At 34.1% G+C, this 15826-nt stretch overlaps 2 protein-coding genes and 1 non-coding gene across 3 annotated transcripts in view; 2 read left to right on the top strand and 1 right to left on the bottom strand.

Moving 5' to 3' along the window:
• Positions 1–9210, top strand: part of LOC123556908 (nicotinamidase-like) — a 38168-nt gene extending 28958 nt beyond the window's left edge. The window contains exon 8 of the mRNA XM_045347982.2: positions 1400–9210. Coding sequence (XP_045203917.1) covers positions 1400–1507 — 108 coding nt within the window. The 3' untranslated portion in view covers positions 1508–9210. The remainder of the gene's footprint in view (positions 1–1399) is intronic.
• Positions 9211–13783: 4573 nt separating this feature from the next.
• Positions 13784–13855, bottom strand: Trnaq-cug (transfer RNA glutamine (anticodon CUG)). Its single transcript has one exon. It is a non-coding gene; the product is annotated as a tRNA-Gln (tRNA).
• Positions 13856–14037: 182 nt separating this feature from the next.
• LOC123556906 (ets DNA-binding protein pokkuri-like) overlaps positions 14038–15826 on the top strand; it is a 135169-nt gene continuing 133380 nt past the window's right edge. The window contains exon 1 of the mRNA XM_053543238.1: positions 14038–14187. The gene's annotated coding sequence lies outside the window, so the exon portion shown is untranslated. The remainder of the gene's footprint in view (positions 14188–15826) is intronic.

Genomic DNA, 15826 nt, shown 5'->3' with positions numbered 1-15826 from the left:
GGGTCACATGAGCTCAAAAACTAGGTCACTATGTCAAATAATAGAAAAAAAGATGTCATACTCAAAACTGGGTCATGTGGGAAGAGGTGAGCGATTCAGGACCATCATGGTCCTCTTGTTTCAGTATTTGGAGGCACCATCAACTATTCCAGAAAAATTACATGTACATATGTAGACTTTAGTATCAGTAGTATCACAATAGATCTTTCCATAATAATAGTAATTAGGTATCATTTGTAACCTTTAGTAAGCAGACTGTTTGCATTACTTATGCTTTACTCATACTGAAGTTTAATTAGTTTTTCATACACAGTGCGTCAGATATTGTAAAATCATTTCAGTTTGTGGGCACACAATTTTGTGGTTTTGACCAAAATGGCTATTTTGTTTGAAGGTGTACTCATTCATTTAAAATGTTACCGTAGTTACAATATATAGGAATTTATTTGTTTGCCTAGATAAGATTCCATGGTCTGACACAACTACAAATTCCACAAAAATTAGTCCCCTACAAGTATTAATGATTTCACAAGTACCTGTGGTTTTGCAAGTAGTGTAATTATTATTTGGTATATATTTCCTGTAACAAAATTTAATATGTTGTATGAAATTAGTAGATAAAATGTCCAACACATTGAAATAATTAGTTTTGTCATGCCATTTAAGTTGTTGTTACAAAGAAGTCCTATACAGGGGCATCACAAGGCATCTGGTATTGGGGCGGCAGTGCAACATTGACAGAATGTCCCCTGCCAGGTTGTGGGAATTCTTTTACAAATTGCACCATAAATTACACAATTTCCTTGCATTTAGATACCATGACATTGCTCAACTAAGGCACAGCTGCACTCATTAACAACGTTTGAGTATAGACAATTAGATAAAAAAAGTTTACACTTTTGCTCTGTTAAATGACAAGCAGCCACCCCACCACCAAAAAGATAATCCCCCAATTAACTTATTGATTTTTGACACTTGATGATTCCGCTAATTGACAATACATGTGTCCCTGGTAACGCTCTATCGATTTACGCCGTTTCGCCTATCCAATTTTGCATAAGCATAGAAAGTTGATGAAAAAATCTTGACATTTTCAAAATAATTGAAACACCGTCTTGCCATTACTGGCGGAATTTATGGGGCGGCGAGTGCCGTCCCAGTCATGAGGCCTCTGCTATCCTGGGTTAAACATATGTTCAAAAACATAGTAAGTCCAAAAACGTATTTGAACTGCATTTTTAGACAAAATATCAACTTCTAATGGGATTTTTTAAAACCCACAACCCATTGGCATGGTAGGTAAACTTTGTCTCTTTTGTTTTAATTATTGTTGAAATAATTCTGGAAGTAAGGAAAAGAGGAAAAAGGAAATATGACAAATAATGTGAATATATTTCAGGTTAAAGCAATAGTGTCAGGGGAGGACAGACCTTCAGCTCTCGGTCTGCAAACAGCCAAAAATGTGGCGCTGGCTCGGGAACTTGTGAATAGAGGCATCGTGAAATAACGGCACTATATTGTAGATCTGACACAGCTCATGTATACATTGTATAATAGTCTGTTATAGTAGATCTGTCATACTGTTTAATATGTTTATGAACAAATTATTTGTAAGTTGTCATGTTAACAGGGACCTTTTTTCAAAATTTTTTCTCCCTCTTTAATTCATAAAAGATAGATTTTGGTTAAGAAAATGTATGCCTTAAAGTGTATTAGTTTTTGGATGTTTTTTAAAAAAGGGAAAAGAACCCCCTAAAATATAAAAAATAATATGATTTATTTACAGTTGATCCTGTGCAAAAGGCCACCTCAGAATAAAGGCTGCTACTGTAAAACTTGCTAATAAAGGCCACTATTTTCAAACTTAACCCTTACCCTATGCTAAATTTCTAGAATGAACTAGTTCATCTTTCAATTTAGACAGTACCATTAACTGTTAAAAGGGTTGCTTACCTACAAGACACTGACTGAATGGCAAACAGTGCAGACCATGATCAGTCTGCACGAATGTGCAGGCTGATCTTGGTCTGCACTGGTCGCAAAGGCAGAATCACTTGCCGGCAGCAGGCTAAGGGTTAACAACAAATATTGTAAATTTACCTTTGTTTACATGTCTTGAAAGATCACACTTTTCATTTCCAAAAGGTGGTCTTTACAGACAGGTTTGACTGTATTTCAAATTTTATTTCTCTACCAGAGATGAAATAGTCTCTTTTGATGTGACAACACTAAGTCTTGTTTCTCTCCCTTAGATCTGTCAAAATGATTAACCTTTGATCATGTTTGTAATCATGTCAGAATAATGGACAGGCATTGAAAAATGCACATTGTCTCACATTTGTGGGTCAACTCTAGCACAAACATGTTATAAAACTGAGTTTTGAGACTAGTCTTAAAATGCAGCCTTGCCATTGGTCAGTGTTGAGATTTAGCCCAGAGTAAGCCAATCAAATGCAAGGAGTTGGGACTGGTATCCAAACTAAATTTTATAACTTAGAGGCCTTGAGTTATTTTAGGGCTGTATCTATACAGACTTTTTTTGGCATTAGCTCAGTTTTGAGATAGTTTAAGTGATGGATATGTTTTTCTTAAAATTTACACATTATTTGATATTCTGTACAACTTTAGAATGGCCAAAAGCTTGTTTGTTGATGACATGTTTATGTAGAAGTTATATTTCATCCTGTTTGTGTTCATACTGTTCATCTAGTCCAGAATTACAGTAAACCTCGCTTATAAGGAACAGCTAGGGACCTTTAAAATTTGTTCCTTATAACCGAGGTTCCTTATATCCGTATAGCGAATTAGTTCCTTGTAACCGAGGTTGGTATAACGGACACAATTTGTATAGCAAACACTATTTGAATAACGTTTGAAAATTGCTACGTGTTCTAACTCCGGGCCGACCATGAATCTTTATGTGAGAAATTTGCGAGTCTCTGACCATTCTTTATCTTGCACAAGGAAATTCTACACTTAAAATGAGCAAACAAACCAGCCAAGAGAATATATTTCGTATCGTATCCATTTTTAAAACAATGTGAGCCAGTTATTGTTTAATTGATTCGGGAACGGCCATGAAAAACAACACAATCAAGCCTGTGACTGTCCTGCAAACAGCCTAATTTCAATCATCATGTAATCCAATTATCGCGATTAACGGTGAACTCAAAACCCTTAAGTACACCACGAGTTAAAAACCAAATTATTTGTTACATAATCGGAGTGGTTTGACGCACACAATACAGCATGTACCTTATTCAACCATTTACCTATTGGAAAATGTGGATCTCTGACTGACCAGGAGCAAAAAGAGTCATCGTTAACTCTGCCTTTTGATCGACAGGCGCAATTAATTTATTGTGTATTGATCAAGCAGGCGCATGGTAAAAAATATGCGTCCCAGGGAATCGCGTCTGGGATTTTCTAGCGTTCTTTTCAAAAAAGTATGCGTCCAAATAAATAATGCAGAATTAAGCGTGTTGTAATATTCAGTTAGGTTGATTATAATACTTTTTGTGAGTCTCTACAAATGTAGGGATATAAATAAAACAGTGCGTTATCTACGAGTATATAGACTGAAGCATAATACATAATCGTCTAGTATTTGGTAAATGTTTAAGATGATATTATAGTTTTTCAATTTATCGTATCCGTGAATTTATAAACTATAGATCATAGTAATGAAATAATTTGGGTTTTTGTGCGTGAAAGTGCCGAGGTTACTCTGGCATCATTAGCGATTCACTTGTTTATTTCCGGTTTTAATAAAAAAAAATTCTGTTCGCTATAACCGAGGTGTTTTCCATTGAATTTCGTACTTTGGGACAGGAAAAGGTGTTCCTTATAACCGAGTGTTCCTTATAACCGAGTTCCCTATAACCGAGGATTTTTACATTGAATAAAGAAGGAATAAGATCGGGGAATTGAAAACTGTTCCTTATAACCGAGTGTTCCTTATATCCGAGTTCCTTATAAGTGAGGTTTACTGTACATATTGTATGTTGTTTTATTCACTACTATGAGTTACATTATACATGTACTTAAACACTTTTTTGATGTTGCAAATTAGAAGAAAAGAAAGGGAAAACTGAGAAAAACAGCAGTTTCATCAAAAATGTTTTTATAAAAAAATGAGCACAAGTTATGACCAAAATATCTACTGAATTTTAATATGAACTTCTTTCAAAGATTATAGGGCTATACCATGTATATATTTTTGCAGGCAAAAAAGGGAGTAATTTTTTATGAGGATTTGCTTTTAGGGTAAACTAAAAACCATTGTTGTTGATGTGGGTTCAGGTGAAAAATTACCTACAGATGAGAGTTTGTTGATCAAACTTTTTAGAGACTTGTGTTAAATCAAAAAAAACATTCCATATTGACATCGTATATTTTGTACCAATATTGTTCTGTATTTTTCATGTAAAATAGAAGATTTAGATGATTCAGGTTTTACTTTATATATATTATATACTTTGAATCTTGCAAAAAACATGCTAAACCTAAACAAATGAATAAAAAAAACTTCTTTGAGATCCACTGAATATTCTTCTATAATGTTTTCATATTATTTTATATTGAATACATATACATGTACTAATACTGGTATATAGTTAGCATTTATCATTATAAATTAGTCCATAGCACGTAATGTTGAAATATTTATCCATGAGCACTTGTTAGATGTGGTATCAAATAATGGTCACAGTAACAGTTTTTTTTGTAAATTTTTCAGTGTTGGCCTAATTGGTGTAATTTTAAAAAAAATCTCTAGGCATGCAAACACATAGTCATTATTTCATTGAAAAAACCTATATTTTCTATTTGCAGGTGGTTGTGGATCTCTTGATGTAAATATTAAGCCAAACTCATTTGCCAAAATATACTAAAACACAGATATTTGTATTGATATTTTACCATAATATGCACACAAAATAATCATAATATGTTGTCAAGAGTGACAGTCCTTAATATTTCATTTATTGATAATTGTTGATCTTATTTTTTGCATATGTTTTAAATGCTGCCTGGTGGAACTGGAAGACATACATGTGTGAATCATGAAATTTAGGAATAAAGAAGTTTCATTTTAATTAAATAGCTATTGTTAACCCTTACCATGCTGGACTTGATTGATTCTGCCTTTGCGACCAGTGTAGATCATGATCAGCCTGCACATTCATGCAGTCTGATCATGATCTGCACTGTTTGCCATTCAGTCAGTATCCTTTTGGAAAGCATCCCTTTTAACAGTTAATGGTGCTGTCCAAAATGAAAAAAGGAAAAGTTCATTATCAAAAATTTAGCAGGGTAAGGGTTAAAATGGTATTTTGGGATTGTCTGAAAGCAATAGAAGTGTTTTGTTGTTAGCTTTTTCAAAGAATTCCAGACAGTGGTAAAAATGTTGGTATTAGATTGTAATGAGTTTTTATGCCAACTACATGTACCTTTAAAGAACATGGGGTAGATTGTTTTGTTTTGCTGGTTGGTCAGTCTGTCTTTCTGTCTGTCAGTTGGTCCACTTAGCTAGAGAAAAATTTGGTCAACAGTAATCAAACTTTATTGGATGATTGCCTATGGTCAGTAAATAATCTTTTTGGGGGTCATTTGGTCAAAATTGAAGTAACCATGAGGCAGGAAGGGATTCTGATCATTAACTCCTGCTATGTCACACTTTTTAGAATGATTTCCTCTGCATACTAGATGATTCCAATTGTTTTGGGGGCCTCAAGGTCATATGGTCAATATCTCAATGACCTTGAGACTGGAAACGATTCATTCACAATACAGAGAGAAAACTTGTGACTACAGCTATTAAATTTCATAGCACATTTGTCTATGGCCATAAGGTGCCTCCTGCTTTTTAAGTAATCAAGATTTCAAAGGTCAACATGACCTTGATCATTTGCTAGAGAATGCTTGACATATAGCCATCGAACTTCATAGCAAGAAGATCTGCAATCACAAGATGATCTTTGGGGTGGGGGAGGGGGTCAGGGGATTAAATGTCAAGGTCATAGTGACCTGAAGACAGAAAATGGTTTCCAACCAGTAACTGTAGTGTTTTGACCTTGGACTATCAAACTTCATGGGAAGCCTGCTTTTGGTCAGTAGATGACCAGTATTGTCTTGGAGGTCAATATGTCAAAGGTTTAGGTTACAGAGACCTGATGATTTGAAAGATTTTCCCAATCAGTAGCAAGGCAAAGCTTGGGCATACAGCTGTCAAACATGGTAGCACGATTGTCTATTGTCAGTAGGCTCCCCCCCCCCCCACCCCCAACCCCCCTGTGTTATTTTAAGGGTTATGAGCTCCACAGTTCAAGGTCACAGTGACCTTGAGACTAAAATAGTTTAGGATCCTTAGCTGGAGAACACTTTGATCTGTGACAATCTAACTTAATAGCATGGTTGTTTTGTTTCAGTAGATCACCCCTGTCAAGGTCGTAGCAGGGTTAAGAGTGAAAATTTCACCAGACTATCTTAGATGGGTTACATATGTTTTACAAACAGCTCTTGTTATTTTTAGGATGTAATATTATAGATTTAAACATTTTAAAGGATTTTGGCTTTTGGAGACTACAGTATCTCTATTGACATTTACATTTTCTTATTGCTTGTAATGAGTTTTTAATAAAATGCATGAGTTATATAAAACTCATTTTACTTTACATGTCTGTATTTAGCTGTGATTTTCACTTATGTGATATTATAAAAATCAGAAATTGTTTTTATGATATTTTAATGATATTCTAAGGCCTACTGAATATGAACTATCCACTTTCTGTGATATATTTTCTACATTCCCCTCTTTTATTCAGTTCCTCTGTGTAGGTATATTCTGAAATAGCAGAAATATCTGCGAGGGATTATTTTTGCATTTTCTGTTTTCCGCATGAACATTAACACTACTCCACATAATGATTGATTTAACCCAAATTTAACACATCTCAGCAGAATAATTTGAAAAAAACTATAACAATCAGTTACTTTGTAGGTACAATATTCTTTTATCATATCAAGGAGTATTGCATGAGTGTATAGTTTTGCATGAATGGCTTGAATTTGAAAGGGAAAGGCAATGGAGTTCTTAAGATAATTCTGTCTGTTAGGTTATCTTACATCATGGATTTTCAAAATCAGCTTTAAAATGAGCAAGTTATGAGCATTTCAATATTGGATCAAAATGACAGTTACTTTGTTTCCATGGCAACACTGAACAATATGTAGGATTTATTACTTTTCTAAACATTTATTTGACCTGTATTTCCTGACTTATGTAAAATAATTTCAATATTTTTTCCTACTATAATAAAAGAAATTATCATGTTTTACATAAACTCAAGAAACTTTAGAAATTAATCTGTTAAGTAGGTTATATACTACTTAAAACACCATATATTTGAGAACTACATGTCATAACGATTGGACAGGTTTCAGAGATTTTATTTTGGATCTACTGGTTTCGGTCTACAATGACCTTCTTCAGTAGGTTATTTGATAAATATAGAACTCAGCAGTTTGGACACACTAATATAGTCAGCAGTTCTCTTAAATTTCAGACTGCTATATCTTTTTCAATGGAGATCTTACTTAAAATTCTTTTAGCTATATAATAGGCTGGAGGATGGCTTTCATATAATACAAACTTATTGTCAGACATTCCTTGCCCTTTAATTCAGAATATTCATCTAAATACTGCAGTTGAACAGTACATTAATATTCCCAAGGAGAGCTTAGATGACCTGAGATTAATGTTTTTGTGTTACTAGTATTAGTAAGTCAATTCAGGTTGCTTTAGGAAAGCCTAGTTGTTAAGTTAGAATTAAGAAAATGAGCAGTCTAGCCGTTCAGACAAATAGCTGTGATTTGGCTATCAGTGTTGTACTTAATCTGTTAGACTGATTTGTGATTTAATATCATTATAGATTATTTATAAATTTGTCAGTCTTGGTTTTGTAAAAAAAAATATGCATGTATTTTACTTTGTTCATTATGAATATTTCATTTGTTTAATTTTACCATTTTAACTGATCTTCTCCAACTATTGCTTCTCAGCATTGGTTGCAGTCTTGATGTCCATAATTTAGTGCTTGCTTTCTGATAAACTTTTCTCTGAACTGGATACTGAGAGTTACTAAATCTATTTTTAACAGTCAAAACCTAAAATGCAATGATGTCTAAAGATATAATTTGTGTGTCACATTTTAAATAATCAGTGCATGCTTAATGGTCATCCCGCTGGGTCAAAAACATGATCACTTGATCAATGTGTAGATTTGATGTAAGGTGTCTTGTTGACAACCCTTATATGATTATTACTGTAGATTTCAACCTAGGTTTTTATCATGGTGTACAGTTATTGACTGTTGGGCCGTTTAATATGATGTCATATTCACCAGAAGAAGGCAATATTGACATAACATACTATATATTTGATGGACATTATTAATAACATACCAAACAGTATTTTTTTCTCAATTGAAACAGGCCTGGATCCAGGGGTAGGGGGGAGGACACCAATTTCAAATGAAGTTGTCACCATGGAGGCACATAGCACCGAGAGGGGGCTCACCGCTTGTATTGGTGGGGCGGGGGGGGGGGGGGGGGGGCAGTCAAGGGGTGTCCTGTAAATTTTTTAATATGTATGAAATTGTGGCCTCTGTTTTGGTTTTTTTATGCCCCCGATGGGAGGCATATTAGTTTTCAACTGTCCGTCCGTTCGTCACAACGTTAACTTTTTACATGAAAGCACTTTACTCGCGAACCACTGCACCCAGGACATTCAAACTTCACCTGCTGATAGTACTTATTGAGTACACGACCCCTAATGACATTGGGATCACCAGGTCAAAGGTCAAGGTCACAGGGGTCAATGTTAACTTTTTTCATGAAGGCACTTTACTTGCGAACCACTGCACCCAGGACCTTCAAACTTCACATGCTGATAGTACTTATTGAGAACACGACCCCTACTGACTTTAGGGTCAAGGTCACAGGGGCCAGTGTTAACTTTTTGCATGTCCGTTCATCACAACGTTAACTTTTTGCATGAAGGCACTTTACTCATGAACCACTGCACCCAGGACCTTCAAACTTCACATGCTGATAGTACTTATTGAGTACATGACCCCTACTGACTTTAGGGTCAAGGTCACAGGGGCCAGTGTTAACTTTTTGCATGTCCGTTCATCACAACGTTAACTTTTTGCACTTTACTCGCGAACCACTGCACCCAGGGCCTTCAAACTTCACTTGCTGATAGTACTTATTGAGTACACAACCCCTACTGACTTTGGGGTCACCAGGTCAGAGGTCAAGGTCACAGGGGTCAATGTTAACTTTTTGCATGTCCGTTCATCACAACGTTAACTTTTTGCATGAAGGCACTTTACTCATGAACCACTGCACCCAGGACCTTCAAACTTCACATGCTGATAGTACTTATTGAGTACATGACCCCTACTGACTTTAGGGTCAAGGTCACAGGGGCCAGTGTTAACTTTTTGCATGTCCGTTCATCACAACGTTAACTTTTTGCATGAAGGCACTTTACTCATGAACCACTGCACCCAGGACCTTCAAACTTCACATGCTGATAGTACTTATTGAGTACATGACCCCTACTGATTTTGGGGTCACCAGGTCAAAGGTCAAGGTATACGGGGGCATTTGTCACCATTAGTGACAGCTCTTGTTTTGGTCTAAATTTTGAGGAATGGGAGGGTACTACCCTCCTTTTAGGGGGAGGGTCTCCCCCTGGAAAATTTTGAAATCTAGGTATGAAATGGTGGCCTCTGGTGCATTTTGGATCTAATTTTTGAGAAGATATTATTCCTTTGCCAAAATAGTTGGGTGCAACTTTGATGAGTATGGTGGTGTGTGTGTGGCGGGGTGGAGGGTGGGGACCAGCCCAGGATCTGGGCCAGAACAGTTTAATAAAGGAAACCTGCAGTTTTACTTTTAGACCTTATATTTTGCGAGGAAAAACTGAAATAAAATGTTGACTTTCATCAGTTGTGAAGAAAATTAGTATATTTATAGATTAAATTATAACAGAGTTTACCAGTAATATTGTAGATGAATGTCTCCAGCATCCAGATTTAAAGCAGATAGAAATGTAAAGTGTTAAGTTTCCTTAATCGGTATTATTCAGTTTGATATTTGGTGTGTATGATATAAAGAACAGCTTAATTTCTTCTTTTCTACATCAAAATACTATGCGACTAATACAGTAGAAAGCTTTTCTTTAGAAATGTTTGCTTTTACAGTGGACACTTTTGCTATTAGCTTGTCGTTTGTAACCTGACTTTTCAGTGATTAGAATCATTTTGTGTTATTAAAGGAAACTCTAGTCTTAAAAAAAAATATCAGGGATTGCATTGGTTACCTGTCAAATAAGAAAATTTATTGACCACCATTTTTTTTCACCGAGATTCTGAATATTTTACTAAACTGTTGCAAGAATATTGATCCTTCCACATGTACTTGTAACATGTATACAAACTTGCAGCTGAGTCAGTGAAGCTGTAGCTTGAACGTTTCACAATTTTGAAATCTAAGCGAGTATATTTATCTTTAGATGTTTTAGTTCAACTATTCAAAGAGTAGTGAGAACTATTCTGCTCACCCTGGCATTGGCTTTGGTGTTGATGGCAGCGGCATTGCACCATGGTTGATGTTTTGAATGCACATTCATATCTCAGTAACAGTTACTGTGAAATTTATTGGACTCAAACTTTACATCCAACCTCTTAAGTTAACATTAGGTTGAGTTTAATGCAAAATATGGCTGTTTTCGATTTTATTAAGTAATTGTGGTGAAGAAAAGACTATGTTTACATACAGATCTGACAGAAATGGCCTTTTAAAAGTGAATTTTTATTTAAACATTTTAAACTTTTTCTAATATTTTGTATAAAACTGTATTGCATGAAATCCTTCAAACTTTTATATTTTAGTATGTATTTTAGGTTTACTGTATTTCTGTTATGTGATGTTAATATGTTTAATGAGTGTAAGAGAGAGATTATAGTAAAAAAAGAAGAAATGAACAGTAAAACTACATGTAGTTAAGACAAGCCTGATTAATCTTCATATGTTTGTCTTCACAGCTTTTGTGGGGAAAAAAACTTGAATATTTTCATGTTTTTTTACAAATCCATGTCAAATCTTGATTTCCTTCATCATTTTCAAGTGTCTCAGATGCTTTGATAAATATGCTGTGATGGCCCCAAAAGGACAACATACTAAACTCTGTTGGAACATTTTTAGCAGTTTTTTTATTGCACTTGCTCCAGTGTCGGCGTAGCTGTTGGTGAAAGTTTTTGATAAAGTCAAATATCTCTGTTATTATCAAAGCTTTTGACTTGAAACTTAAACTAGTTATTTACTATTAAAGTCTATACCAAGAGAAACAATCCCCATAACTCTTATTTGAGTTTTGACAAAGTTATGCCCCTTTTTAACTTAGATTTTTTTTGTTAAAGTTTTATAAAGTTTTTACTGGCAAAGCTCTTAATTCAGAGTCAGGCACTGAGAAAAGTCGAGCGTGCAACAGCTCTTGTTTTTCTTTTTTTAACCTTTTTTTGGGATACTGTGTAAAAAGACATGTCAAAAGTTTATGCCAAGGGCCACTTTAACAAAATACAGCTTGTGGCTAATTTTTAGAGGGTTTCATTTTTACCTCTGTAAGTTTGAGTGAGTCATTTTAAATAGTTGTATAGCAAGAGTGATATAATTAACATAAATATATTTTAATTTGTTTTGTATTATATACATACTTATATAATTAATTCATTGTTGTGAAAATATATAAGCTAAAACTGTTTAGTGTTATTATTGAAGTAACTGCACCATTGTTAAATGTGATATTATGGAAGAGTGGAAATACAGTACAAGGGAAGTAACTGTGCACAGAAGGAGACCTTACAGTAATCTGAGTAAATAGAAATTGTTAATGATTGTAATGGATCTTTGGATCTGAAAGGTGAGCCAATTATGTGATATAAGGATCATGAATAGGATGCTCTGTGAAGACCTTGTTATAAATTATGCATTATATTTCTGAGAGATTCTGAAAAGTCAGAATGGCACATAATTTATTTCATAGAAGAAATATAGAACTTTATGTTGTTCTGTTTTAGACAGTTGATATTCAAACCTTATATTGGGTTTTATACTTTTAAAAAAGTGATTACCTATGCATATATGGTACTAGGATCAATTAATAAACAAAGCACAAGCTGATTTCGTTTTATAATTAATCCTTTATAGTCTGTATGCATATTCAAATAGCAAGTGACAAAGAATGAAATAATGCGCATATTTATTTATATTTCAATTGTCTATTCTCCATTTAGGTGATGGGACCAGACTGCTTTAGAATTATATATATATACTTTCTGTTGACTTACGAACTTATAAATAAATGTTAAGCAGAAGCAATGTTAATGCACTTGTGATCATGTTTTATAACAAGTTAGATATTTGCTGAATATTATACATTTATATTGTAGTTGAAAATGGTATGTGAAATAAAATGTGAAAAACTTCATGCCTTTTGCTGAATTTACTTATCATTTTTGTCTGCTTATATTGCTGTAGTTAGGCCTCAAACCTCTGTTGTCATAGCAGCAAGCAGTATCTGTTGAATAAAGTACCAAATGGAACAACCAGAAAAAAGCTTGTACAATTTACTGCTGCACTATACTAAGGCGTTACAGTACTAAAGGAACCAGTGCAATTGCTATCTGGTTTAGTAGCGTAATTGCAGAAAGGTTATTGAATATTCTATCATGACCCGATTTGTTTCCTATTAAACAAAGAAGGCTGAAAACTTTGTGTTATTATTCAACAATTCATTTTTCTTACGTCACAATTATTACGTCATATATCGTTAGATGGCATAGCAGCGTGCTGGGAAAGAAATCAACAAAACTCAGGAACATACTTGATGGATACCGTCAAGGTCGTACATAATAAAGATAACATGTTAGAACCAAAATAATATATCTCAAACAGTGATTTGCTCATGAATAAAATCATAGTTTGTTGTTTAGATGCGCCCTCGTGATATTATTCCTTTACATCTAAACTCCAAACAATGATTTTATTCAACGACAAATCTCTATTTGGGATATATTATTTCTTAACTAATTTTTCACCTACGGTAATCAGAGAGGTCTAAATTAAGGCAAATTTTGTTTGAATTTCATATTTGATGTATTTTTGACATTTATGTAGAAAAAATGAGAGAAAACATAGTATTTAGTAATCAGTATTGTAGTAATACAAGGTTACAGCAGTGTGATGTTTAAGCAAATATCACTGGGAAAAAATCTTTCTTAGAAGGTACATGATATATTTATTCTTTTAAGTTTATACCCATATAATAGTCTTCATTTGTCAAAATGTGACAGACATAATTTTATAAAGATATAAACTCAGTATGACTAACTTATTTTAATTAGGTCTTAATTGCAGTTTCCAGGAAGGTATATTTTGAGTGTCTTCATAAATACAAAATCATGTTGACATGACATTAATCTGATAGCCACTGAATGAATTACCTCTCCTGATATTCTGGGAATCTATGCTTAAGTTAGATATTGTTTTTGCAGTGATATACATTTACTTTAATGCTGCTGGGATTGCCCATTTATGTTCTCACTTTTAATCCCCAGTGTTTGTGGTATTAAAGTCCCAACAGATATAAAAACATAAATGGAAAAAATGTTGAGGATACATTAAATTTCTTTGCCAACACCAAAAAAAGTTAAGGTTCCACCGAGACTTGAACTCGGATCGCAGGATTCAGAGTCCTGAGTGCTAACCATTACACCATGGAACCTTCGTTGATCTAACTGACTTAAAAATAATCTATAAACTGTATACTCCGCGCATTCGTTAGTTTGATGACAGTAAACCAATCAAAATGCTTGATATTGGAAAACACCTCCAGGGACATCCGCACAGGAATGTGTGACGCTAGTTCGCGCCATCTATTTTTAGACCGAAAATGAACGGTCATGACTCAGTGATCGGCTGACACAAACAAAATTATCATGAAACACTCAAATTTATATGTTGACAGTGCATGCTAGAAGGAGGATATTGATCTAAGTTTGTTTAAGGATACATCTCAAGTGAAATTTCCTACATTTTGAAGAGATTTAAGGCCCGGTAAGTTGAGCTAATTTTGCAACTCTCACATGACACATCTGTATGATCTGACAGCTCTGTAAACAAAAAGGGGTGTGTACCGCTACAGAGTTTAAAGGTAGTTTACGGGTGTGATTTAATTAATTTCATATGTTCATTTTCGTGCAGAGTTTTCAGACATATATGTTAGCTTTAGTAAAATTATAATTAAAAAGCTTTAGAGATTTCATCAAATGACTCATCATGTTAAACTCAGTATCAATTATTCAATATGTATATGCATGTATGGCCTAGCCTATATTTGAACTCCCATGAACTTGTTAGAAGCTGATATGTATTTGGCCACTGTATATTGAACTTGACACTAGGAGGTACTGACTTTTTATAAATATTATAGTATATACATGTTTAATGAATTTAATATATAGTATATACATGTTTAATGAATCTATGCAATGCAGGGACACCACATGTATAACAAAATTCAGTGACAAACTTGGACTGACAGAACTTTTCGCCAACATGCTTGCCAGAATTTTTTTTAATAGGTTCTCAAATAATCATTTGCACCAGTCATTCTGTGCCTCAGCACAGCGATATAACAATCATGGACTTTCTGTATATATATATAACTTAAAACATGCATAATTTTAATGAACTATATTAATGTCACAGAAAAAAAAAACAATCAGAATTTCAATGCCACAATAGAGGGAGAAAGATAAAAAAAATTGACAGCAGGTCAACTGGATTCAAGACATGTTTTGTTCGAAGAGTAGTCTAAATGAGGGCTCGTGCAGAACAGTTTAAAGGGTATATTTATTTAAGTGCTAAATAAACTGATACATATGTTGATTGCTGCAAATGCCTGTAATTTAAACTTATTAAATTAGTATCATATAAGTCTGTGTGATATATGTATTCTGTTGTCAGTGTCACTTATATAGGTGGACATGACCATTTAAGGCCATATACTACATATTGGCGAAACGAAAATAGTAACACTCTGTCAGTTTTATGAGAACTATTTTATTGACTAATTATTGACATCATACCACATGTTTAATAACATACGACATAAAATGCATCAAATATCTTAACTATTTATCATTAAAGGCTCCGTGTGTTTTTTTATGTACGCTTGTCAAGTGTATCGGTCAAAAGAGAGTTACTATCACTGTATTCGCACCTGGGGCAATTCTACAATACTGACTATCATATTTGGTGATCTTAGTCAATGTTAGGCATAGACACATAATTATTGGGGGCAATAGCTCTTAATTGCCTTTTCCTAAAGTAAATCTACTTGCATTTATTTACAACTGCTTTATAGGCATTGTTTGACGGAAAATCAAACTTTGTTACCATGCTCATAAATTTTCGGAAATGAGTGTTTAATCGTGACTACAATTATGGGGCTTGAGCCAGGTAAGGGTATACTTTGTTGTTATTTATGTCTATGACACACTGTCTGCTGAGAGAGAGATATATATATATGGGTAATGAGTAAACTTGCCTTATCTGATAAAGCATTAACTTAACATGCAATCATTCCCAATTCAGAGCTCACACTGATTAAAATTTGGTTTGCGCTTTTTCAAGCCATACAAGTATACATTTTAGCAAGCTAGGAGCTAAATGACAATTATAGCACTTTGCT

Source organism: Mercenaria mercenaria, chromosome 5 (genome assembly GCF_021730395.1).
Source record: "Mercenaria mercenaria strain notata chromosome 5, MADL_Memer_1, whole genome shotgun sequence".
Lineage (NCBI taxonomy): Eukaryota > Metazoa > Mollusca > Bivalvia > Venerida > Veneridae > Mercenaria > Mercenaria mercenaria.
This window is presented reverse-complemented; position numbering and strand designations above follow the sequence as displayed.